Source organism: Silene latifolia, chromosome 1 (assembly GCF_048544455.1).
Source record: "Silene latifolia isolate original U9 population chromosome 1, ASM4854445v1, whole genome shotgun sequence".
In the NCBI taxonomy this organism is placed as follows: domain Eukaryota; kingdom Viridiplantae; phylum Streptophyta; class Magnoliopsida; order Caryophyllales; family Caryophyllaceae; genus Silene; species Silene latifolia.
Window position 1 is genome coordinate 54584860 of NC_133526.1, and position 24767 is coordinate 54609626.

Below are 24767 nucleotides of genomic sequence, written 5' to 3' on the forward strand. Positions count from 1 at the left end.
ATACAAAATGTTTCTACTTTCGGGTGCCCCAGTTCCCATGACATTGATCCGCCAATGCTTGCTAGTGCTGCAAAACTTCAGAAAAGCACATACAATTGCCAAAAACAAAATGATAATAAGTCTGCCACAAATCACAAGTGAGGACCGACGAAAAGAAACATACTGCAGCCATTTTATCTTCAAGCAACACAATACTTAACATAAAGCAAGGTTATTAATAGTCAACAAAATTCCAATTACAAGATGCCAACATTACTAAAGAAAATAGACCTTAAAGAAAAGTGTAGTAGTCAGACAAGCTCAGTGATTTGCAGCATCTTCTTCCTCACAAAACTTGCTGTATTTCTCAGAATCCATCAAGTTTTCAAATTCATCAGAATCTGTTATTTCGACTTTCATCATCCATCCTTGACCGTAAGGTTCACCATTGATCAATGCCGGAGATTTCTCGAGTTCCTTGTTAACTTCCACTACCTTACCGGAAATAGGAGAATTAATATCACTAGAAGCCTTGACACTCTCAATTGCACCGAATACGTACCCCTGGGCAACAGAAGCCCCTTCCTCGGGTAATTCAACATACACTACATCACCTAGATGACCTTGAGCGTGATCTGTTATGCCTACAGTAGCTGAGTTGCCCTCGACTTTGACCCATTCATGAGAATCAGAGTACATCAAATCACCAACAACTGCAGTAAATTAGGATTGGTCAACTCACAAGTAGTAAAAGTATAAATGGCCGAGTCGACAAATTCACCAAGAACGAAAGGACAAGAGGGTCTCAATTGTAGTGCTATAACCTATAAAGTAACACAAGAATTAATGACAAAACCTTGGTTCAGGTCTAGGACTCAAATCCAAGATACAAAAGACACTAGCTATCATACATCAATGCTTCACTTTGGCTGTGTGTCGACACATTTTGACCGACGCAGCAATTCAACACTTAATCATAAACCAAAAGATGAATTTTTGCACACTAAAGCCAATGCCTGACACTGACGCTTGTAGGTCCATAGATGCTCTTTCTCCTAGTATTTTTTCCTATTATTCCATGGAGTTAAACGAGAACCCTATACATTGGGAACAAAATGGCGAAACTCCTCGTGACCTTTTTTTTATACTTAAGTTTTGCTATTAGCTACTAGGTGACTAAAGTGAGTAACATCAGTCATGCTCAACAAGGATGATATCCAAACAAAGTTAGACTCTTCCCATTTAAACCAACAGACCTTCCTTCACCGTTGGGAGTGCTCAATTTAAAGGAAAGACAAGCTATTCTAGCTTCCCCAGACAATCAGAAACTCTACAAACTAAATCAGAGAAAGAACTGAATGGGTTCACCCCCACTGCAAGGCTTTCTCTCTACCGTGATTCCATGAATGCGCTCCCAAAAGAACACAATGACACACAAGCTATTTCACTCCGACTCGGCTGCAAATATTGGACACGACAGGGTGTTGGAGTATTGGAAACGGTTATTTTCCGTAAATTTTTCAATCTTTTGGTCTAAACTGAAGTGTCAAAGCTATCTTGTCAATCCTGACACTTCCAAGTGTCCAACAAAAGATAGGTGACCAAAGTGGAGTCTTGGTGTAACAAAACACAAAAGTAAGCAAGTAACTCAAAAACTGATTGCCAAGACCACAATAATCCGAAGAGAAACAGGAATTTGAAGCACTTAACTCATCAATCATTATCCCACACAAGTGGGATAAATACAAAAATGACAGAGACATGTAATTGGGGCATAAGGTTTGTTAATAAATGTATTCTAATTGATAATCCTACATGTGAAAAAGAAATACTCCCTTCGTACCGGTCATTTGTTTACCTATTTCATATATGGGTGTCTCGGTCATTTGTTTAACTTTCTATATTGGGGAATATTTTTGAAAGTAGGTAACGTGTTAATCCACATAACCTATTGTCCATTTGTCGCTCAACAATAACACCCCCAAATGGTCCCCTAGACTCTCCTTGATCTTTGTGCCAAAACCAAAGGTAAACAAATGAACAAAGTTATATACAGAGTATTTCACCAAAATCTAACTCATATTTCTAGGATCATAAATCCTAAATATACCAGAGCAAACAATACAATAACAATGAAAAATGAAATGAAACAACACAATACAATCGTGTAAAACCAAATCAACCCAGATGAAAAGATTAACGTCAAAGAAATAATTTCCTTTATTCATTTCATTTCTATACGTTTGTTCAAAATCCGTCGCAAATGAAGAATTTTGACAATAACCAAGATGAGATCTAGTGTAAAAATGACATCATTCTATAAATGTCAAGAACAGATAACAGCAGTAAAAAGATCTCATGGCATAACAGTAAAAGAAAAAACAAAAAGGAAGACGAGAGTAAAAAAGATGTGATAGATAATTGATACCAGTAGCAAAAGTACGAGGCAAAAGTGAGATTCCGAGCCTAGAGGCGGCTGTTGAAGCAAACACTCGAAGCGCCATTGTTATTTTGCTTCTCACTTATTTTACCCTACTTTACTTTTCTTTTCCTTTCTTTAGTGTCGTCAGTCGTGCAACAACTATAGGAAGTCTGGCAGGGAGTTATTAGGATTTAGGAGTACGTGTTTTAAGGAAACGCAACAACGGGTCGAAACTCGAAAGGGCACTACCCGCTTTTCATTCGGTACATGTTTTTTTTTTTTTTTTTTGTGAAGACCCAAAGCGGGTTTAGTAGCTTTCATATAAATCAGCAGCGGCAATATCAACAATACGACTCGGAATAGTCGAATCATCGAAAAGCAAACTGCCCCCAATCTTACAAAAATGCGCTAGTTCATGAGCAACAGTATTAGATTTCCTACTCCTAAAAGACCAACTAATAGAATTAAAATGATGACATAAAGACAAAATCTCTTCGATAACTGCATGAAACTCGCTCCGCCCTGTATGACGATGTTGAAGAGCTTCAATGAGTTCTTTACAATCCCCCTCCATACACACATCTCGCACCATCTTCCTTCTCGCCATTTGTAAGCCAACAAGCATAGCCTCTGCTTCCGCCACTCGAATATCGAACTCGCCCCTCCATCTTTCAGCCCAGCCCCACATAATAGCCCCCACCTCATTACGGCAGACAACACCAATACCCGTCCCTCCCCTCTCCTTCACACCGGCATCAACATTAATCTTCACTATCCCTCGACTCGGTTTTTTCCATCCACCCTCCTTATCGTCCCTCATGCATCCCAACCCCTCGCCTCGCTTTTCCCTTGTTTCGATATCAGCCACTTCGCTTTCTTCCATCTCCTTCAACAAATCAGTCACCCTCGCCACCACCCTTCTAACGTGCACCTCCCGCCCCTCAAACACCACCCCATTTCGCACCTCCCACACTGCCAAAATACCGAGTATGAACTTCTTTGCCTTACTGCCATCTAGCTCCATTAGTACCGCTTCCACCCACTCCCTCACCCTCTCAAACCCCAAGTGCGACCTTATCTCCAGCCCCAACCCTTCCCACAACCCATCCACCCACCCACAACCCCGTGCAAGGTGTAGACAAGTCTCCATCTCGCATAAGCAAACCGGACAGGCCGCATTAATGGACCTTACTCGGGATGCTAAATTCCGCCTTACAGCGATAGCCTCACAACATAACTGCTAGAAGAAAACTTTCACACGTGGTAAGAGACGCATACTCCATATGCGATTCCATAGCCGCTTCTCCCTAGTTCTATCCGACGAACCTTCTTCCCCATCCATAGTTCCCACTAGGGCCTTATACGTTGATATAACCGAGTAAACCCCGTTCCTTTCTAAGTCCCATAGCCAAATATCGTCCGTATCATTCCGTCCAACCCGCATATTTAAGATACGTTGTTGATCAATAGGTAAGAAGGTATTGTGTACCTTACCAATACCCTAGCTGCACCCATCTACTGATAGCAATTCCGCAACTACCATATTCTCATCATGGCTACCGCGAGCTGTGATTACCCTCCGCGAAGATGAGCCTACGACCCAAGGATCATTCCACACTTTGGTACTCAAACCATTGCCAATCCTACGCCGCATACCCTGCATAAGCACCGTCCTAGCCTCAAAAATACCTCGCTACGTATAGCTGGGATTCGAGCCTAATTCCGCTGCCATAAACGACCTATGGGGAAAGTATTTGTCCCCCAACACACGCACCATAAGACAATCCTGTTCTGTAATCATTCTCCAAGCTTGTTTCCCTAAAAGGGCTAAAACTCTGTGAAATTGCGGAATCCCAGCCCACCCAAACATTTCGGTTTACACAAGTTTGCCCAAGAAATCCATGGTATCTTCCTCTTTCCGTTTTCCGACCCCCACCAGAACCGAGAGACTAAAGATCGTAGTTCGTCACAGAAGTTAGCGGGGAGCTTGAAGACACTCATTGCATAAGTGAGAATCGATTGGGCCACGGCCTTTATCAAAACTTCCCTGCCTGCCTTCGATAATAGCATGCCTCTCCATCCCTGCAATTTTCTACTCAACTTATCTCGAATCACTTTCGCGATTACCTGTTTCGAATGACCCACAATAGTCGGCAATCCAGGGTACTTCTCCTGTTCTTCAACTGCTCGAACGCCCAACCACTCCACAATTTGAGCCCTTCTCGTTGGCTTTGTGCTCCGACTAAAGGAAACTGTAGTCTTATTATAATTCACCAATTGCCCCGAAGCTTTCTCGTAACAAGACAAGATATCCTTTACTTTCCGAAGCTCAGTCTCCCTAGCACGCACGAACAAGATGCTGTCGTCAACGAACAATAGATGTGAAACCATCGGGGACTCTGCCGCCACCCTCACTCCAAGTATAGCCCTGCCCTCCATCGCTTTCCTCACCAAACCCGAGAGCACCTCGGCACACAAAATGAATAAGTACGGTTATAAGGGATCCCCCTGGCGAAGACCCCTAGTCGGCCTGAATTCCTCCGTCAGCTTACCATTAACTCGAATAGTGAAAGAGACTGAGGTAACACATTTCATAACATTCCTTGTCCATCCTTCATCGAACCCCATACGTTTCAGCACCCGTTCCAGGAACACCCATTCAATCCTATCATACGCCTTAGTCATATCTAATTTAAGGGCCATGTGGCCGTCTCCATGTCTAGTATTTTTCATGTGATGAAAGATTTCGAAAGCCACAAGGATATTATCTGTTATTAATCGCCCCAGGGTAAAAGCCGACTGATTTTCCGAGACAATTTCACCCAAAAAAGCTTTCAACCTATTAGCCAAAACTTTAGAGACGAGCTTATACACTACATTACAAAGACTAATAGGGCGAAAATCAACAATTTTATCCGGTGCTTTCTTTTTTAGAATAAGGACAAGTTGTGTATTATTTAGTCCGGGAGGAAACTCACCACCTCGAAGTATATTGAGGGTCGTGCGCATAACTAACGGGCCAACAATATGCCAATAAGTCTGATAGAAAAGACCGTTCATATCGTCAGGTATGGGTGCTTTGAGAGGATGAATTTGGTTGAGTGTGTTGTATACTTCCTCCTCCCTATAATCAGCTATCAAACCAGCATTCATTTGTCCCGTTACTCTGTCAGCTACCACATCGAGCACATCGTCATTAAATTGCGGTAAATCCGATTCAAAAAGGGACATAAAATACCTCCTGGCCACCGTGGCAATAGCTTCCGTTCCAATGTGTTCATGTCCATTATCATCAACAAGCTTAGCGATGTTGTTCTTTTATTTTCTTTGACCCGCTTTCCTATGGAAATATTTAGTATTACGGTCTCCCTCCTTAAGCCATAAAGCCCGCGATCGCTGCTTCTAATAAATCTTTTCCTGTTTAAGAAGTTGTGCAATTTCTTTCACCAGTGCCTTCCTTTCATTCACTACCCTCAAAGATTTATCGCCTTCATTCAAACGTTTCAGCCTTCTTCTTCTAGCTCTAATATCTCGTAAAATTTTCCCTATACTAATGCCATTCCATTCTTGTAGCTCCTTTGCGCATAACGAGATAGTACTCATCAAATCTTCTCCACTCATATCTCACGCCTTCCTAATATCTTCTTCACACCCATCTTCTCCCACCCACATTTGCTCAAAACGGAATAACCTTCCTCCCTCCCTTTCCCCTTCATCTCTTCTTCTCAACATCAGCTTAATCGGAGCATGGTCCGACCATTCCCTATCCATATGGATCAACCTTGCCCTTGGAAACAGTTCGAACCAACGATCATTACCCATGGCACGATCAATGCGAGATTGTCTATTATCTTCCTCCGCCTGCCCATTATCATAAGTAAACTCATATCCTTCAAACGCCACATCCCTTAGCCCGCAATCATCAATAGCTTCTCTGAAATTAGTCATTTGCCACTGCGGACGGTTACCTCCCTTCATCTCAGTTGCAAAAAGAATCTCATTAAAATCTCCGACACAAACCCAAGGCCTATCATTATTCTCCTCCCCTAGCATCCGTAAAAGTGCCCAAGATAGATGGTGGTCATTCACCGTGGGCCATCCATAGAAACCCGTCACCCTCCATGTTTCGCCCTCTTCCTGTACATCGAAGTCCATATGATGAACTGACTGATCGGAAAGTACATGTCACGCCTTTACGCCAAATAAATGCTAGACAACCTGCCCTACCAACACTGTCCACCTCCATTCCTTCATAGTCACAAAGATGAGCTCTCATACTACGCAGCTCACTACTGCTCAACTTGGTTTCACATAAAAAGACTAGAGCGGGGGCCTCTCTCCGGAATAAATTACGGAGTCCTCCAACTGCATCGGGGTTGCTCAGCCCTCTACAGTTGAGACTCAAAAGATTCATAATGTCGGGCGGGGTTGAGTCATCTCAACCTCCGCCTCGGGTATTGTAGCACCCCTGCTCAATTTCAGTTTCTTTGCCTTATTGATTTCCTCCTTTGCTGCCTCCTCCCAGCTACGCTTCATATGACTTCCCCCCTAAACCTGCGTCTGCACCCCTTCATTCCTCTCTCCCTTCAGTCTTGTCCAAGTCCTGCCACTCCCCCCTCTATTATCCCCACCACCCCGAGCATTCATATTCACGACCCCACCCTTCCTGATATCCTGGACGTCCCCGGTACCAATATCAGTGGATGACAGTGGCCTCTCCTTCTGCACTGTCGAAGCCAACTGCATAGTCGAACTCTCCACAGCCCCTATCTCCTCATTTCCCACCTTACTCACCCCGCCCTCCTCCTCCTGACCCTCCCTATCCCTGCCTTGGCCCACAGAGCCCTCCATCTCTTCAGCTTGCCTACTATCATCTCTCAACACAGAATCCATCGAACTCCTTCTTGGTTTAATAGCAATTTGTTACAATTTCGCTATCATATTTGCTATAGCTTCCTCTTCTCGTTCCTTAAATTCCGTCTCAAATGTTGTTGCCAGGGACCTAGCCTTCTCACTTTTCATATCCACTACCGTCTTAATAACTTTCCACGGGGATGCTCTAAGGGTTTCGTCATACCGCAACTCCCCGTCATCATAAGGCCCGTCATCACAATCCTTTTCTCCATGCCCAAGTATCCCACACCCATAGCAAAATGTAGGTAATCTTTCATATTTAACCTTAAAATTGTCTACCCTCCCAGAGTTAAGTCGAATAGATACCTTAGGTTTAAGCGGCTTTCTGACATCATGCACAATCCTCAACCGTATTGCCCTCTCCATCTCCGGATGTGGAGCCTCGTCCACACTGATGAAGCTTCCTAGTTGAGCCCCTAATCATCTCACATTCTCCATATTATATCGACCCCTAAGGGGCAGGTCATAAACCCTTGCCCATAAAGGAACTAAATGTAGCGGAACCTCCGTCATCTTTTCATCCATATTAGGCTCGCTAAAACACCATATGAATTTGTCGAAATGCCACGGTTGCCCGTCCAGAATTTTCGCCATATCCTTCTCGTACTGGAATTTGAAAGTGAATGTTTTTTCCTTAGCATCATGTAATTTACCCACTATCGACCCTTTCGAAGACCATAATTTAATCATAGAATCCACGGCCGCCTTCGCATTTATCGATTTCGAAGACCAGATCTTTCCAATTAGCATTAGCTGCGCCTCCTTAGGCCCCTCCTCCTCGCCGCCGACGTCCCATACAAACAATTCTTCACCCGTCATAACTTCTTTCCCAGCCCACCTACTACCCTCCCCATCCTCAACTCGAGACATGGATGGTAGGTTAAAGACCACGCTTTGAACACAGGATGAACTACGAACTGAAACTTACTATTAGATTGCAAGAGAAACCTTAAGAAATAAGATCTCAAAGATTGACTAGGACTGAAACCCTCATAGAAACCCTAGAGGAGACTCTTTTTCTCTAGGCTTCGACACTTCGTTTTCATTCTTAGACTCATTCGGTACATGTTTTAACAATCATTGTCTTTCAACCCGTCATCACTTAAATCAATTGGTAAAGATCTCGTGTTCGAGCCTGGGAATGTAGTTGTTAAACCGGATGGTATACACACACAAAAAAAAAACCTTCAACATATTTATGACTATGGAAAATAGTTGCTCATAATTTTTTTTCTTTTACAAATTTCGAGATTTTATGTTAAAACTTTTCGAATTTTTTCAAGGTCGTCCGATATTATTATCCTTTTGTCCCCGCTGAAATTTTTCGCCCCTATTAACTTCAAATCCTGACTTTGCCACCAGTCCAATGAAACACATAGGTAACATTTATGTACCAGAAGGTCCATGTGGCAGCAGCAAATCCAGCTGTGAACAAGGTTGGTGAATGCGTAGAGTTAAGGAAACAAAAGGTGTCCATTTTGGATGATCAGTCGATTCAGTGAAGTAGGTAAGCACTTGTAGAGTTGTAGTTGGTAAAGCTACCCCATCCCAATTTAACAAAAAATTAATAAAATAAAAAATAAAAAGATAAGGTAAATTAGTTGAAATGTTGAAAGTTGATGTTTAAGTGACAAACTCAAAAATTTTATAGTGAAGTTCACAATCTTTAAAATAATACTCGAAATTTTATTATAAAGCTAAAAAATAAACCCACCGGTTGTAATAGAGTATATCAGATGTTTTTTTACAAAGTGTAACATAAATCATTGCTCAAACTTTTGGCATTTCCTCACTTACAATTTGCAAAAACAAATGGATGCTATTATACCTAGCTATTTACCAAAGATTACAAGGAACGCTATCAATTATACAAACTCCATGTGAAACCCAGAACAAAATTCAGTCAAACAATAATGCTTAGAATTGTTAGCGACCAGCTGAACATATTCCTGCACGCTGACAAAAAAAAAAAAAAAAAAAAAAAAAGCGAAGTCAATAATTCAGATGATTTGTTGTTCCGACTAGTTTGTTAGTAGTAAGTACCTCACTTATAGATAAAAGAACGACTGTTGTCAACATTTTTTGCATGACACGGTCTTACAATAATTGCACGACTTCAATATCATTAATAATCTCGGGTGGATAAGAGAATACATTAACAATAAAGCCCTGGTTCCAGATGACGGGTTGACAAACATGATACGAAACCTTTAAGTTTTAAATGGAGTAATTAATCTTCTTAAGTTTAACACAAAGTGAAATTGAAAGTAACTACAGCTTTAGTTATTGGATACATGGAAATTCTCAAATAATATGTGGATTTTCTCATTTGATTCTTAGCGATAAAGTACAAATGGCGACGAACTTAAGATTTTACCTGGGGAGGGATATGAGATGGAAAATCACTTCTGTTTGGCAGCCATAGTTCTTTGAACAGTGGAAACTCCATCGACAAACTTGGTCCGGAATATGACATTTGCGTTGTTGAACATCCCTTCTTTGAGAGAAACCACAATGAACTAGCACGAGACAAGAGTTTAGATGCACAACTTAGAAAAATTGAGTCTCGTCAAATATTGTCCTTAAAACAGACAAGAAACTCGTAGTCCAAAAATGCAGCTTATAAGGTATAGAGATTGGTCAATCTTGGAAATATCAACTGCGGAATGTAGCTATAACTAACAGTGATTCGATACTTGTTGACCATGCTCTTATTTGAGTTGAATCTTACGGTGAAGTCCAAATTCAATGTTAAAACTATAACCCATCGAAAGTTGAACTTTTACTGTTAACAGCTTTGTTTCTTCCAGCGTGGCATTCATCAGCAAGAAAAGAAAGATTTTCTATGCATACAAAGTAAATTCTAAATATTAAGTTTCACACAGAACTGTATAATGAAACTATCAGAAGAGATTAGGGGAGATAAATTTGTAGTTATTATTTTCATGACATACTTCTCATGCAGGTAAGGAAACTAGATCAACATCACATATAGAGCTAGCTCTTATGGAAAAAGAAGGTGAATAATAAGTAAATTCAAATAACCTGTGACTGTGGGAAGTGAGTTTTGATCATCCTTCCAATATTTTGAGTGTGGCTCAAATCAAGAGCTGCATCAACCTAACATACATAAACAATAATGACCATCACATACAATGATACAAAATGGAAGTAAGTTAACTAAAAGGTCAATGGTTAGCACAGCTACCAGATTGAACTATTCCAAAATTCCGATCATCTATCAAGTCATTATTTCCACTTTTGCTATTCTAACTAAGTCATATGGATCTCTCCAAGATCATTCAAGATTAGCATCACTTGCTTACCTCATCAAGTATGTAAAGTGGAGCAGGCTTGAAGAGAAGCAGTGCTAATATCAAAGACAAAGCAAGCAAAGATCGTTGGCCTCCACTAAGTTCTGACAATGACTGCTTCCAAACTCCTCCAAATGCAACACGAACCTCAAGCCCGTCTAAAAAGGTGCCACCCTCTGGAGGTTCCAACTTTGCTGTTGTTCCTGGCAATAATGTGGAAAAGATGGACCCAAAGTCGCTGACATTATAACCAAAATGTTAGTCGTGGTTCAGAACTGATAACTCAATCAAAAGTTCAGAAAAATAATATAGGACTCACGAGTTCACTTTCACCCATGTGATCTTTAATGTTTCTTTCTTCTTTTCATCAAGCTCGTCAATAACCTTCTTGATCTTTGCCTTATCATTCTGTGGGAAGGAGAAAAGGTGAGTATGATATACTATACTATAAGCCACAAAAAAAAAAAAAAAAAAAAAAAAAAAAACACAGTAAATTGAGTAGGAGGGCCAACCTCAACTATCTTCTTTTTGGATAATAGATCATTGTACTCATCTTCTGCCTTCTCAAACATTGCCATCACCTTTTTGTTAACTCTTTTTTCTAAGCTAGGGAAGTGGAAAGGGGAAAAAAAGGTGTCATTGCAGAAGAAAATGAATGATGACGTTAACAATAAATATACATACAAAAACACAATGAACAAAAAAGAGAGAAATGCTTGCTCTATAGGTACTCATCTCCTAGAAAACTTGATAAACAAATTATATTCATACTGGAGCTTACCTTGATTGTTCAGTCTGTAGTATCTCGAGTTCATTCCTTGCTTTGTGTGGGTCCCGAGATGAAAAGTCATAGTCACTTCCACTTTTTCCAAATAGCTGCTTCTCGGATGCTATCCAGGCATGTTTCTCAATTAATCGGTCAACCTTCAAGGAGCAATCTTTTTGTTCCTCCTCCATCCTTCTCACCTAAGCAATCCGAGATATTTAAGTGCGAAGCTTTGTTAAGCTTCAGAGCATTAAAATAATAAAATATACTGATTACCATAGAATTGTGTTCGAAGATGGGCCAAAGTGAAGAAGATTGCAAAAGAATCTATTAGGTCTTCCTCTGGCAAAATTAGGTGAGTGAAACAGTCCCATTGTGAAAGCTGGTTAGTTGCTAAGGTTTTGAAGCTTATAACCTGAAACCTAAAAGCTCATCCCATATCACCATGGACCTGTCTCTCCCAGGATATCATTCAAATGATCTATGTATGGATGTCAGATGTGCACAATCTTACCCTATGTTTAAAATAGAGAGACTGTTTCTGGGTACGGAATAGGATAATCATTGAAAACAAGATGGTACACATCATAGAAAGGGAAATGAACTACTCCCTCCGTCCCGGTCAATTGTTGTCCTTTGGTTTTGGCACAAAGACCAAGGAAAAAGGAGGGGGCCAATTACTAAATGACAAGTGGACCAAATTGATTGTGAATGATCAAATTGTTCATCAAGTTCATTCTTAAAATAGAAAGGGCAACAATTGAGTGAGACACCCCAAAATGGAATAGGACAACAAATGACCGGGACAGAGGGAGTATTCATCAATTAAAGAAAGAGAAAGTAGTAGAAATACACAATACCTCATTTTCCATCTTCTTCCTTTCTAGGTTTGCTTCACTAATTTTGCTTTGGAGTTGTTGCTGCTCCTTCAATATGTGACTGATTTGTGAGTCGCATTCTTTCATCTTTAAACGTGCTGAGTTAAGATCAGACCGAGTTTGGTCATGATTTTCCTTCATGGAGGCCACCTGTGACAAAAAAAGGTTGAGATTGTGAAAAAATAAATGCAGCAACTTAATTGAAATTGGGAGAACTGAATAGTGAAATGACCTTGGCTTTCTGCTCATCAACTTCAGACACCCAACTTTGGATTTGAGTCTGAAGAGAATCAAGTTGGCTTTCCAAGGAAGCGCGCTCTTCAGTTACGGCTTCCACTTCCATTATAAGCTTTTCTCTCTGGTTCTCATGCTCCTATCATATTTCATGTCCGTCTTAGATGATGGTAGGGAAAAAACAAATTTTAAAAGGGGCAACATAACCTAAAAAATAAACATGAAGTATAAAGTAACATGGGTAAGCTAATGTGAGAAAGCAATAAAATCACAGAAAACATGAAGGCGTTAAACATTACTTCTATTAGACAACAAATAGTCCATAAAATGCCTTACAACGCACTCAGCTTCTCACAGACACGCACATGAAGCTCACATCGAGCATTTAGTTATGGCTTTCTAAATGGAGAGTCAATATAACATACCTTGAGATCCTTTGATATTGACTTCATTTGAGCCTTTAAACCCTTGATCCTTTTGTCTAATTCTTTGAGCCTGGCCTCCCTACTGCTATCATATTCTTTAATCGACTTCTCAAGAGAAGTTACCTTCTTAACACAATTCTGATAAACTTCTTCTTTCTTCTTCAGACTAGACTTTGCATCTGAAAGATTTTGCTCAATCTTCTTTAACAATTCTCCAAGCTGAATGAAGCAAGAAAGTGGTTCTAGTTTAGGAATTCTGGCTCTCGACAGCTCATATAAGCATGAGAAGCAAAGTGATGTTTATTGCAGATAATAATTTCTACCTTGTGATGTTCATTTTGTTCAGCGCGGCCTTTGAATAATTCAAGCTCATATTCCTTCAGTTTGAGCTGGTTGTTCAGGTCAGTGAACTTCTTTTGAAGGGGAAGCAACTGATTAATCTGCGTAGGTATTCAAGACTAAAGTCAAACGGCATTGATAAAATGTTGTAGACGAAGAGCATGGGTAGTGACTTCCAAGGTAAACATAGAAGGCAAGATACAGAGTATAAACACCATTCGCCAGCAATGAACCCACTTTAGGCAGATCTAAGATTATTTTAGCATGATAAATGACCATTTAGCTAGCTTCCATTGGGTAACTAGATAAATATCTTCGTTAGCTTCCTGACATTTATAATATACCAAATCTCAGGACCTATCGAAACTAACTGAAGGATTTTCCCCATTCCACCTATCAGAACATTAACTCTAAGAAGAGAATTTCTCATATTTTTCATTCGGAAAATGCTAGTCGCCGCTTTAAGTAAACCTAATCTCCCTTCTGAGCGCAAGAAACCCTGCTTTATCAGTTATCAGCAAAATTTTGATGAAATTCCGTCCAATATTTCTTACTCTCCAGTCTCCGCAACAAAACATAACCACAGCCCATGCTACTTCAACTCTATACGCCTAGTGTCGTAGCTGTATATGACACGATACTCAAGGATATAGCCATATGGGTGGAGAATCTGTACTTGAACCTTTTCCTTACCAAGACTTGTGTCACAAAGATTTTGCTATTTTACAATGAAAAACACTAGTTTTTCAAGATTATTACGGAGTAATAAATTTCAAATTTGTGAACATATTCCCATGTATGTCCTCAATCCTTGTTGTGTCTCAAAAATGGAGTCATGAGAACACTATACTTTAGCCCAATCCAACACTCGTAACCAACTTCGAGGAACATTGATCACAAGTCCAACACTCTACTACAATTGTCAGATGCTGTTTGACAAGAAACGAAAAACACACTAAACATGGTAGAAACTTGCCACAAATTGTATAATATCAAAGCAGACATTTAAGTAATTTGACCCATCTAATCACTAGTCACTTATCACATCTCTAGCTTTTCAGTGATCTAACCAGAAAGAAAAAACAAAAAGGGATGAAAATACTATGGAACATTAGCATATTCGGAAAGATAATTGTAGACTAACCTCGGCTTCTATTTTAGATAATCTATTCTGGTGAGCATTAAGGTCTGACTCGGTCTCTGCCAAAACACACAGACGACCAAGCAACTCACCACCACCCCTGAAACATGAACATAAAGTCAGGTGAAAACTACGTAGCATAGCTGTGGATTACTAGAATCAAAAGGGAGATCATGGCAGCATGCCCATAAGCGAACAAGAAAAGCAAAAAGGCTCAGCCAGAGGGATCTAGTTTTCAGTAACAGAATTGATTCACAAAAAATAATTAAAACTAAAAACAACACCGAATCCAGACTGTCTAACATATAAACATCGCTGAAGGTATTCACTATAATACACAGATATACTATAACCGAATAATGGTGTGGTATATAACATTATAACCAAAAAAAAAATGATTTGTGTAATATTTTCAATGAATAGCCAATCCCAAAACATTTTGGTTAAGACGTTGTGGTGGCTGTTGTTTAAGTAAGCCTTTGCCGTCACCAGAAATTTTACATAACTTCTAAAATTTTTCAAGTGTCAGGGCTTGTCTTGCCTTTTCACTTCAGAAAGTCAAATCTTAGACGGACCTATAATAAGTTAGCATATAACCGTTAGTGCAGCAGAAGTGTAGAAGTAAAATGGTTGCAACTCATACAACATGGTGTCCCATGATAAAAAGGATCATCAAACATGATGAAATGGCCCCTACCGTTATGAAAATGATAAGCAGTAGCTAGCTAAAATGGTTATTGTTGGTCACTTCAATTTCTAAGTAAAGTGGTCTTGCAATAAAATTATTTTAACACCAACTCATACAACTACGTGTGATTTATTAGACAGCCCTAATCAGATATTGAACTACTGTTACTCAGAAAAATGTTGCCAATCAATGCAAAGCTAGTAACATTGCAAAAATGTCGAAATTGTATGTAAAGTAAAATTTTTAAGGCTTTATGGAAATTTAGCAGTGAGTCAAAAATTGTGTTGGGCTGTTGACTAGCTCAAATTAGAACCTCAAAAGACATGTAATATCTCTGACTATGTTACCTGCGACTACCACCAGTCAGGAGGCCGCTTGGCTGAAATATATCACCTTCAAGAGTAACACACGGCTCCCTGATGTCGATATTGCCTTCTTTGTTGAAGGCAACCTGTGAAAATCATTTCAAAAGGAAATCTGAAATCTGATATTAATCACCAAAATATCAATCTGATAAACATGAAGTTAGAGACTAGACTAACTAGATGCCAACACCAGAAATGGCCAATTAATCAACATATAACTTTTCATAGACCAGTTACAAATTACAATTTTGCCACACTTATCTGCTTGTTACCTAGTCTCCTCTTAGTAGCAATTACAAAAGGTAAAAAGAATGTCAAACCAACAAAATTATTATGTTTATAAACCACTACAAACTCACCTTTACTGCAGCTTCCCTAGTCTTGCACACAAAGGTTGATCCAAAAACATACTCCATGGCACTCTGTAACCAGCATTGTCAAGTCTGAATTAATGCTTCCAAAAGCAGACACATAATTAGACTTGTCAAACGGTTCGGGCGGGTCGGGTCCTAGGTCGGGTTAGGGTCAGAATATGGGGCAAAGAAAAGTTTCTAATGTCTTTTATTTTACAATTTTTAAGCCACAAAAACATATTTTTTAAAATTAAATCATACGGAGTATTTAATATTAATAATATAATTATATTCATTACTTATCGTAATCATATTAAAACATTCATAAAAATTAAATTATTTTAATATTTTTTATTATTAAATGATACTCCTTCGTATTCACCATTTTCTTCCCTATTTCCTTAAACGGATTATTCAGGTTTTCTTCCTCTTTCTTTTTTTGGAAAACTTTTACTCTTATTTTATTCATTCTTCTCTCCTATCACCAAACCCCGCTCAACTCACAATTCCTTATTTAATTCTTATTTATTCATTCCTCTCTCTTATCACCAAACCCCACCCAACTCACAATTCCTTATTTAATTCCTATTTATTCATTTATCTCTCCTATCACCAAACCCCACCCAACTCACACAATTCATACTTTATTCCCCTCCTAAAATCTTGTGCCCATAACAAAGGGGAACAAAATGGAGAATAGGAGGGAGTATAAAAGTTACATAAGTTTGATTTTTTAATTTAAAATATTAAAGAAATTATTTTTTTATTTTTTATTTCAAATATTGTATAGAAAAAATTGATGGGAATAATCCCACCTTTAGTCAATCTTCCAGAAATAATCCCACCTTTATGTAATCCCAAAATAATCTCACCTTTTAACCCCATCTTCTTTAAACAATCCCTCAAAAAAATGACCCGCCATATAGGCAAATGTTAGTTGACACTTTAAATTTCTCTTCTAATTAATTTACTTCATTACTAACCATTTTTCCCTTCTTTAAATCTCTTTTAGTCTCCTCTTATCCCCCTCTCGCTAACTTATATTCTACTGTTTTTATGAACACAAATAACCAACATTATAGCATTATTCAATGACACCATAATATTATAAATTTTTACTTCATAATGGAGCAAAAGTAAGTACATAATTCATCTAATTAATCTACTTATTGATGGATAATGAAAGTTAACTCGATAATTAACGTTGACTATCATTAATTGAGTAAGTTGAAGTATAAATAAGTGAATTTAACAAAGTAACCATGACACCATCCTCATGTATAAACACTCAAACCCAATTTACAGTTTCTCCTACCTCGTGCGTGCGATTTTGCAGTCCGGATCCTCTGTCCAATTATTGTGTCCCATCTTGTGTTCCATTACCTTAATATTCTGACACCTCATCCTTAGATAATATCTACATACTTATTTTTAATATTTATCGCTTATGTGTCAAATGGAGAGATAATGGGACACAAGATAAGACACAAAAATGGGATAGAGGATCCGAACTGGCAATTTTGATTGTGGCCTATGTGCCTATAATTCTTGACCAAAAATAAAATCTCTTGATTGTTTGATATTTGGACTTTATGAAATTTTGTTTAGATTAGTTTCTATGCCTTTTTAGTTTCAAAAAGTGGGTTAGATTGTGTTATTATGCTAAGTATTTTAGGCATAAAGAAGGTGAGAGATGATGAGATATGAAATAAAATAAAAATAAAAACCTAAAGATTTAGAAAAGACAATGATTTAAAAGGCTAGAAACCTTTTAAACAAGTAACAAGTAAAAAGGACTATTTAAAGAAGATAGGGTTAAAAGGTCGGATTATTTTGGGAATACATAAAGGTGGGACTATTCCTGGAAGATTGACTAAAGGTGGGATTATTCCCGACAATTTTTCCTATTGTATATAAATATAAATATTACAATAATATTCTTCATTTATCTTTGACCCAACGGGTCAAACGGATCGAGTCGGGTTTCGACTTTAAAATAACGGGTCATTTTGGGCTCGGGTCAATAGGGTCGCAGGTCAAGATTTACGGGACTTTGACCCTAAAAAACGGGTCGGATTTACAGGTCTACTTACAACTGTGTATACCTAGCAGACGGGTCTGCTTATGTCGTTATAGATTAAAGAAAATTCGGGTCGAGTCGGGCCAATTCAGGTTCAGGTCATTCTTGTGTCGGTTATTATCAAGTTATTTAGAGATAACGATCGGTTTCCAACAATAAACATTCTGGTCGCGTCAATTTGTGTTCGAGTCAAGTACGTGTCCTTAGTTTGAGTGTCAGGCCGGGTTATTCGGGTCAAGTTGATTTTGCTAGGTCTATAATTGTGTTACTCTGACACGTGTCAGATACAGCTACTTTGTGCAGATTTTTCTATTTTGTGTTCTAATGTGAACTTTTTGGGATTAATGCTCTGATGTTGTTGTTGTTGTTGTGTTCTAATGTGAACTGTCGAAGTGTTGTGTCGGACACACGACACGGCAGTTAAGTGAATTGTCGGAGTAACATAGACTCATAATGTATTTATATGATAAAAAGAGAAAGCAACTATCCTTTTAGAATTGTAAATATCAAATAGGACCATAACAAAACTACGGAACAGAAAACAGGCTGAACAGCAACAGCTTCTCATAGCATTCACATTTCTCAAGGATCAGACAGGGAACACAGCCCGTGTAAAGGTAAGTATTGGTTATTGGATTCGCTCAAACCTTAGCAAATCGCTAATAGGTTTGAACGTAGTCTATCATCATGGCATTTGCTTAAAATTGTACTCCATATCAGACTTTAATAAGAACATACTGCGAATCAGAAGATGTGTATTTATATTGACATAGGCAACCTGGGATAAACATTAAATTACGTCCTAAATGCGAACACAGTGCATAGTCTTTATGAACAGCCAAGTGCCAAGTTCGTGCCATGAGATCATGACATGCAACTTGGCACAAGCAATGATCACATTATTAAATATACGGTTATCCAGGCAGCATAAAAGAGTACCTTCAAATCATCATCATATTCCACTAAAGACAGTGCCAGTTTGGCATTCTCCTTTCCAACCTACAAACCCAGAAGCGTAGGGACTATTAATATGACATATTGTTGCAAACGGCCATGTTGAAACAAGAAACATAAAGTAAACTGACCAAATTGGTTGCGGCTTGCTGTTTATTAGGTGGTATAACATGAGCTTGAATTTTATTTAGAGGAATAATGGTGACTCTTCTACGAAGATCACCATTTTGCAGAAGTTGTTTGCCAGTAGTTTCCGTGTCGACAACAACGTTGAACAGCTTACCACCAGCTACCACCTACAACCGACGTGGTAATTAGAGAAGCACGCAGAAATATACAGGGGTAAAAATTCTTGGGCTCATTTTAAAAACTATCTTGGAAGGAGAATAAACAAGTCAAGAATACATAAGATACCTCCAGAGCAGTCATTGTAGATCCATCTTTTATTTTGATGAGTTTTGCAATTACACCTTTAACTTTTGACCTGTCGAAATTCCTACTAGGATCACGGTACGTGAACTCAATGTTTGCCAACTGCGCATGAAGTCCCCTTATTTTATCTTTCAGTCTCTGCACCTCGTTCAATTCAGCCTCACGCTCCTGATAAATGAAGGGATATGAAGTACGTGTTAGAATAGTTCCTAATATGTGCAGACTCACTCACATATGAGTGTCCCGCATTGAAAGACAAGAAGTTCATAGATTTATAACCCAAAGAGTTGCTTCACCCTTTGCCAATTGGTTTGGGATGAAACCTCCTTTAAGCTTAGAAAGTGGACTCAGAGACCGTTCTATGTGGAATTTGGCTTTACATAAAGACCTTATGTAGAGAATCAATGAGTTGATTTTGGTCTTCTTTATAGGGAAGGGACTCCAACGCTTTTGTAACATTTTCAACTTCTCTTTTCCTAGTAGTCAATTCCTTCTCTACAGCAGTAGCCTCATCACGCTTTGACAGGAACTGAGCATTTTTCTCTTTCAGCTCTTTCTCATCATGGCTTATTTGTGTTTTGAGCTGCTTAAGCTCTATTTCAGCATTCCCTACTGCTGCTTTTGCATCGACTAACTGATCCTCCATGCACTTCTCTTCGTTCTGACTGCTTTTGCCAGCCAACACACCCTACTCAAGAACATTGAGCATAATAGTATCAATTTATTACACAAGGGATTGTCAGAAAAAAAATTATTACACAAGGAACTTCAAAGAGTTCCAGCTAATTGATTCCAATGCAATGTCACACCTGGTACTCTTTTTCAGAGTCATCCAAATCCTTAGAGAGTTCCTGAGCTCTTTTTCTAAGATCAGCTGCACCATCTTCAGCCATTTTGACAGCAGCAGCTCTTTCTTCCACTGACTGCTTCAGTTCTTCAATGTTTTTCGTGATCTTGCATTATTGCAATGCTATTGTATCAATAAGGTCGCTAAAGGAAGCATCAACTAACCCAGAAAAATTTGTCTATAGAACCCATTGAAAATTTATGTCAGTATTATATACTCCCTCCTATTCTATATTTTCTTCCCTATTTCCTTATTCGGTTATTCGGGTTTTCTTCCCTATTTCTTTTTTTGGGATGATTTGTGTGGTCCAAATTCAATGACATGTGGGGTAGTGTGTTTTGTATGATCCAAATTCACTTTGTTATTTCTTGTGTAAAAATGAAAGGGGAAGAAAATATAGAATAGGAGGGAGTACAAACTAAGCATAACACATTTTTTCGAAGCCAAATTGGGCAAAACGCACAATTTTTTTTTCTAGTTATAGACATAAAGGAACTTACCTTATCAGCATTCTTTCTTTCAGTTGAGATAGTATCCTCTTTATTTTTGAGAATTGATGTCTCTTTCACAAGATCCTGAGCCAAAGCATCTACTTTTTGTTGCAAAATTGTAATTTCACCACCCATACTTGCCTCTTTTGCAGCAGTCAACTCAGATACTTTGACATCCATTTCTTGCAACTCAGACTTCATTCTATGTACATCAGTGTCTACCTCAATAATTTTAACCTTTACTTGCTCCACTTCATGAACTGCACTATCCTTGATTCTCTCAGCATGCACATACTCGAAAGCAATGCAGAACCTTTTAAGCTTATCTAACTCAGCATTTCCATTAGCCCATTGCTTGTACTGCATTCTTTCCTTCCTCAGTTTCTCAAGAGCGGGTAAGATTTCATGATCAAGAAGCTTATCAATCTCATCAACTTTGCTTTGTTTTTTCTCGAGAGTCTTCAGAGCAGCCTCTTTCTTTGTCTCATACATCCTAGTCCCAGCAGCCTCTTCAAGCATAGACAATATTTCAGGAGGCTTCATGTTCAAAACTTTTGTGATACGCCCTTGCATAATAAGAAAATGTGGATTGTTCACATTGAGTTGAACGGAGTGGAAGAGATTTTGAACCCTGCTAGGCTGAGCAAGGTGCCCATTAATAATATACTTGTTCCTGCCCCCAACCACAATCTGCAAAAGATGACACTAGGATGATAAGCCAAGAGATAGCTTGTTTTTGAGAAAATTCTTTACTTCTTGACTGATTTTTTGTTTACCTTAGTACACTATTGAAGAACTACTAGCTCACACAAACAAAGGCAACCTTGAAAAGAGGCAGAAGTAAACTCCCATAATTGAAGAACTTCACAGCCTTTGAGCAAGAATCAGCACAGTACAGATACAAATAAAGAAATTTGGAAAGAGTCTTCAACAGGCTTTTGTTTCAACTACTAAGCCACAGAAGAGACTAGAAGTCAGGAGTGGCATAAGATAATAGACACCGTAACCAAAAAATTGCAAATACCAACCAGTGACACTTTTTCCCCAGAAGCAGAAACTAGGCATCATTACTAAGATACCTAAACTAATATTTACGGACAATTTGACACTTGAACCTTCAAAGGGGTTACATTAGCTCACTTAACATGATGGTGTCTTACAATCTTCATCTTCTCAAGCCCTTCTTCTAGGGCTTTTCCCGCCTCCTTTTCTTTTTGGAATGAGGTATTAAAGTCGTATTGCTCTTAAATAGAGTGCGCCTTTGTCCTAGTTATTTCTTATATTTTCCCCTTACTTCCTATTTCCGTATCATCTTTTCTCCGATTGCAAGAATTGAAAAAGGAAAAAACAACTCAGTATTCTCGAAAGGCGAGTGCAACACCTAAAGCAACAAACAACAAAATGGTAACCCCAATTTGGACATGCTAACACATTCCATAGTCAAAAATCAAACACACTATGATTCAACTGAAGAACGCAAATTTCGAAGAACATAATCACACAAAACATCGCAGAAACATAAAAATCGCAACCAAATATCAGTTAGCTAAATCGTGACAGCAACCATTTGTCAACACAAGTACATTCTCCAAATTCAACAACAATTAACTCGAATACTATAAAAAAAAAAAAAGGCCAAATTCCCTTAAAAGGCGAATATCAGCTAACTTAATTGGTAAGGTCTCGTAACGAACCTGACGAGTGACAGTAATCTCAGTACAATCCTCATAACCAAGGGGACTCCTACTTCGATCGGAATTGTCGAAAATAATGGAGACAGTAGCCTTTGTAATGCCAGCTTGGCCTTGCTTGTAGACCAATTCCTGGAGATTGGAAGCGCGAACTTGCTGTAAATTAGTAATGCCAAGAACAAAGCAAATGGAGTCAAGAATGTTGGACTTGCCGGATCCATTTAACCCGGTAATTGCGTTGAAAAGGGGGTCAAAACCCGAGACTACGGTCCGGGTTGCATAGGACTTGAAACCCTCCAAGCAGACCTCTTTGATGTGCATTTTCGAACAAATATTGGGGGGTTTTTGAGATGGAAACCCTAGGAATTGGGGAATTGATTGAAGAAGAGTTAGGGTTTATGAAGAGACACTGCTTACAAGGAAATGGAAGGAAATCGAGAGGATCTAATCTTAAACTGTTTAAAATGCAGAAATTGGGAAAGTCATTGATTAGGAAGGAGAGTTGGGGATGTTTGAAAAGATGAGAGAGAAGCCAACACAAGTTTAATGGCGGGAATATGGCTTCTAGGTAGGGATGTCAATTTCACCCGCATCCATCAAAACCCGATCCACCCGATCCTAAAAGATGGATGAAAACCCGATTTAAATGGATGGTGGATGGATGACGGATGAAACGGATGTGGATGACGGATGGGTTGGATGAAGAAATTCCACCCGCCATCCACCCGCCATCCATCCATCACCCGATTTTATTATTTTTTATTTAATTTTTTTTACATATAACACATTATTAAGATATAAAATATTTAAATTTTCATATTTTTCTACTCTCAATATAAATATTTTGTAAGCCTACCGACTAGAAAGTTAAACTAAATTAATTATCTAACTTTATTTTTGTAGAGAAAAAAAAATCATCATTTTTTTAAACTTGAAATTATAAATGCACAACACCCGTTTATCACCCGATCCACCCGTTTCATCCATGGATGATGGATGGATGGATGACGGATGATATATTTCACGGATGACGGACGGGTTGGATGAGATTTTAAAAAGACGGATGGATGACGGATGAGGCTTCACCCGATCCGAACCCGATCCATTGACATCCCTACTTCTAGGACGGTTCAAAATTATCCTGTTTTCCGGTCGTAGTGTTGCGGTTACATTTACAAAGATTTCGTGTACCTTTTCTTTTACCATTACCTTTTTATACCTTACCTATTCCAAAAAAACAAAGTTTCGCTTTTTCATATACACCTTTTGCAATTGTAGCGTTGTCATTTTGAGTTACATAATTAATCAAATTTGTCAAATTACTCAATTATGAATGTTAGTTCTCATGTCGATCAAATAATAATTTCAATTTATTAACTTTATTAATTAACTATAATATATTAATTAACTATAATTACCTATTTTTACTGGAATAAAATTATATGATAATTCTTGCTTAGACCCTGTTCTTTCTGGCTTTTAAGAGCTGAACTGAACTGAGCTAATCTGAATGGAGCTAAGTTGAATCAATGGACTGAGTTTAATCGAATCGAAATTGAATGGAGCTCACCAATCAATAGAGTTTGAATTGAATCAAATAATAATAATAATAATAATAATAATAATAATATTATTATTATTATTATTATTATTATTATTATTATTATTATGCGCGACAGCTAGTTATGGTTTCCTTCCCTTCTCTTTCTCTTCGCTTGGGGAGCTGGGTTCGGATGTTGTTGCCTTGCACAAGCGGATCCAGAAATTCTCGGTATCTCAGGATGCGGGGGCTCGGGTGGCTGCTTATATTTTTACTAGACTTAGCTTTGCTGTTTCTAAGGGTGTGGGGGCCCAGCTTTTATCTCGGCTCCCCACCAATTTCATGTAAACTTCTGTTTTTCTATTTATGAAAGCTGCGTGCATCCTTCTATAAAATAATAATAATAATAATAATAATAATAATAATAATAATAATAATAATAATAATAATAATAATAATAATAATAATAATAATAATAATAATAATAATAATAATAATAATAATAATAATAATAATAATAATAACCTTTGACTCAGACTGGGTTGACAGACTTTGTGCCGGGCCGGGTTGTCGCTGATGCTGCTCAGCGAAAGTGTGCTAAGTATGGGGATTTGTGCGCGGTAGCGAGTTATGGTTTCCTACCTTTCTCTTTCTCTTCCCTCGGGAGTCGGGTTCGATGATCTTGTTGCCTTGCTCAAGCGGATCCAAAATTCTCGGTATCTCGGATACGGGGCTCGGGTAGCCGCTTACATTTTTACTAGGCTTAGCTTTGCTATTGCTAAGGGTGTGGGAGCCCAGATTGTCTCTCGGCTCCCCACCAATTTCATGTAAACTTTTACTTTTATTTTAATGAAAGCTGCGCGCATCTTCTTATAATAATAATAATAATAATAATAATAATAATAATAATAATA

At 38.5% G+C, this 24767-nt stretch overlaps 3 protein-coding genes across 3 annotated transcripts; all 3 read right to left on the reverse strand.

Moving 5' to 3' along the window:
• Positions 1–150: 150 nt before the first annotated feature.
• On the reverse strand, positions 151–2678 carry LOC141605682 (glycine cleavage system H protein 2, mitochondrial-like). The gene is made up of 2 exons (XM_074424556.1): positions 2408–2678; positions 151–692 (listed from the first exon to the last, which is right to left on the reverse strand). The coding sequence occupies exons 1-2, from the start codon at positions 2481–2483 to the stop codon at positions 301–303; spliced, it is 468 nt and encodes a 155-aa protein (XP_074280657.1). The 5' UTR covers positions 2484–2678; the 3' UTR covers positions 151–300.
• A 30-nt stretch (positions 2679–2708) lies between these two features.
• On the reverse strand, positions 2709–3551 carry LOC141647032 (uncharacterized). The gene has a single exon (XM_074455070.1). It carries the CDS (start codon positions 3549–3551, stop codon positions 2709–2711), a length of 843 nt encoding a protein of 280 aa, XP_074311171.1.
• Positions 3552–8916: 5365 nt separating this feature from the next.
• LOC141605692 (structural maintenance of chromosomes protein 2-1-like) lies at positions 8917–23496 on the reverse strand. The gene is made up of 22 exons (XM_074424565.1): positions 23432–23496; positions 22317–22877; positions 20632–21312; positions 20094–20237; positions 19673–19972; positions 19267–19452; positions 18984–19148; positions 18838–18897; positions 15825–15887; positions 15448–15551; positions 14416–14512; positions 13256–13372; positions 12933–13151; positions 12506–12646; positions 12256–12423; positions 11411–11595; positions 11142–11235; positions 10949–11037; positions 10642–10867; positions 10361–10435; positions 9693–9834; positions 8917–9271 (listed from the first exon to the last, which is right to left on the reverse strand). The coding sequence occupies exons 2-21, from the start codon at positions 22632–22634 to the stop codon at positions 9718–9720; spliced, it is 3549 nt and encodes a 1182-aa protein (XP_074280666.1). The 5' UTR covers positions 22635–22877; positions 23432–23496; the 3' UTR covers positions 8917–9271; positions 9693–9717.
• Positions 23497–24767: the final 1271 nt, after the last annotated feature.

Excerpts from the sequence above, each read along its gene's own strand:
- LOC141647032 (XM_074455070.1), bottom strand. The coding sequence starts at position 3,551 with ATGGAGACTTGTCTACACCTTGCACGGGGTTGTGGGTGGGTGGATGGG.
- LOC141605692 (XM_074424565.1), bottom strand. The coding sequence starts at position 22,634 with ATGCACATCAAAGAGGTCTGCTTGGAGGGTTTCAAGTCCTATGCAACC. Across the intron at positions 18,898-18,983 it reads AGCAAGCCGCAACCAATTTG|GTTGGAAAGGAGAATGCCAA; the intron begins GTCAGTTTACTT and ends CTGGGTTTGTAG. Across the intron at positions 11,236-11,410 it reads CTACAGACTGAACAATCAAG|CTTAGAAAAAAGAGTTAACA; the intron begins GTAAGCTCCAGT and ends CCACTTCCCTAG.
- LOC141605682 (XM_074424556.1), bottom strand. The coding sequence starts at position 2,483 with ATGGCGCTTCGAGTGTTTGCTTCAACAGCCGCCTCTAGGCTCGGAATC. Across the intron at positions 693-2,407 it reads GCCTCGTACTTTTGCTACTG|TTGTTGGTGATTTGATGTAC; the intron begins GTATCAATTATC and ends AATTTACTGCAG.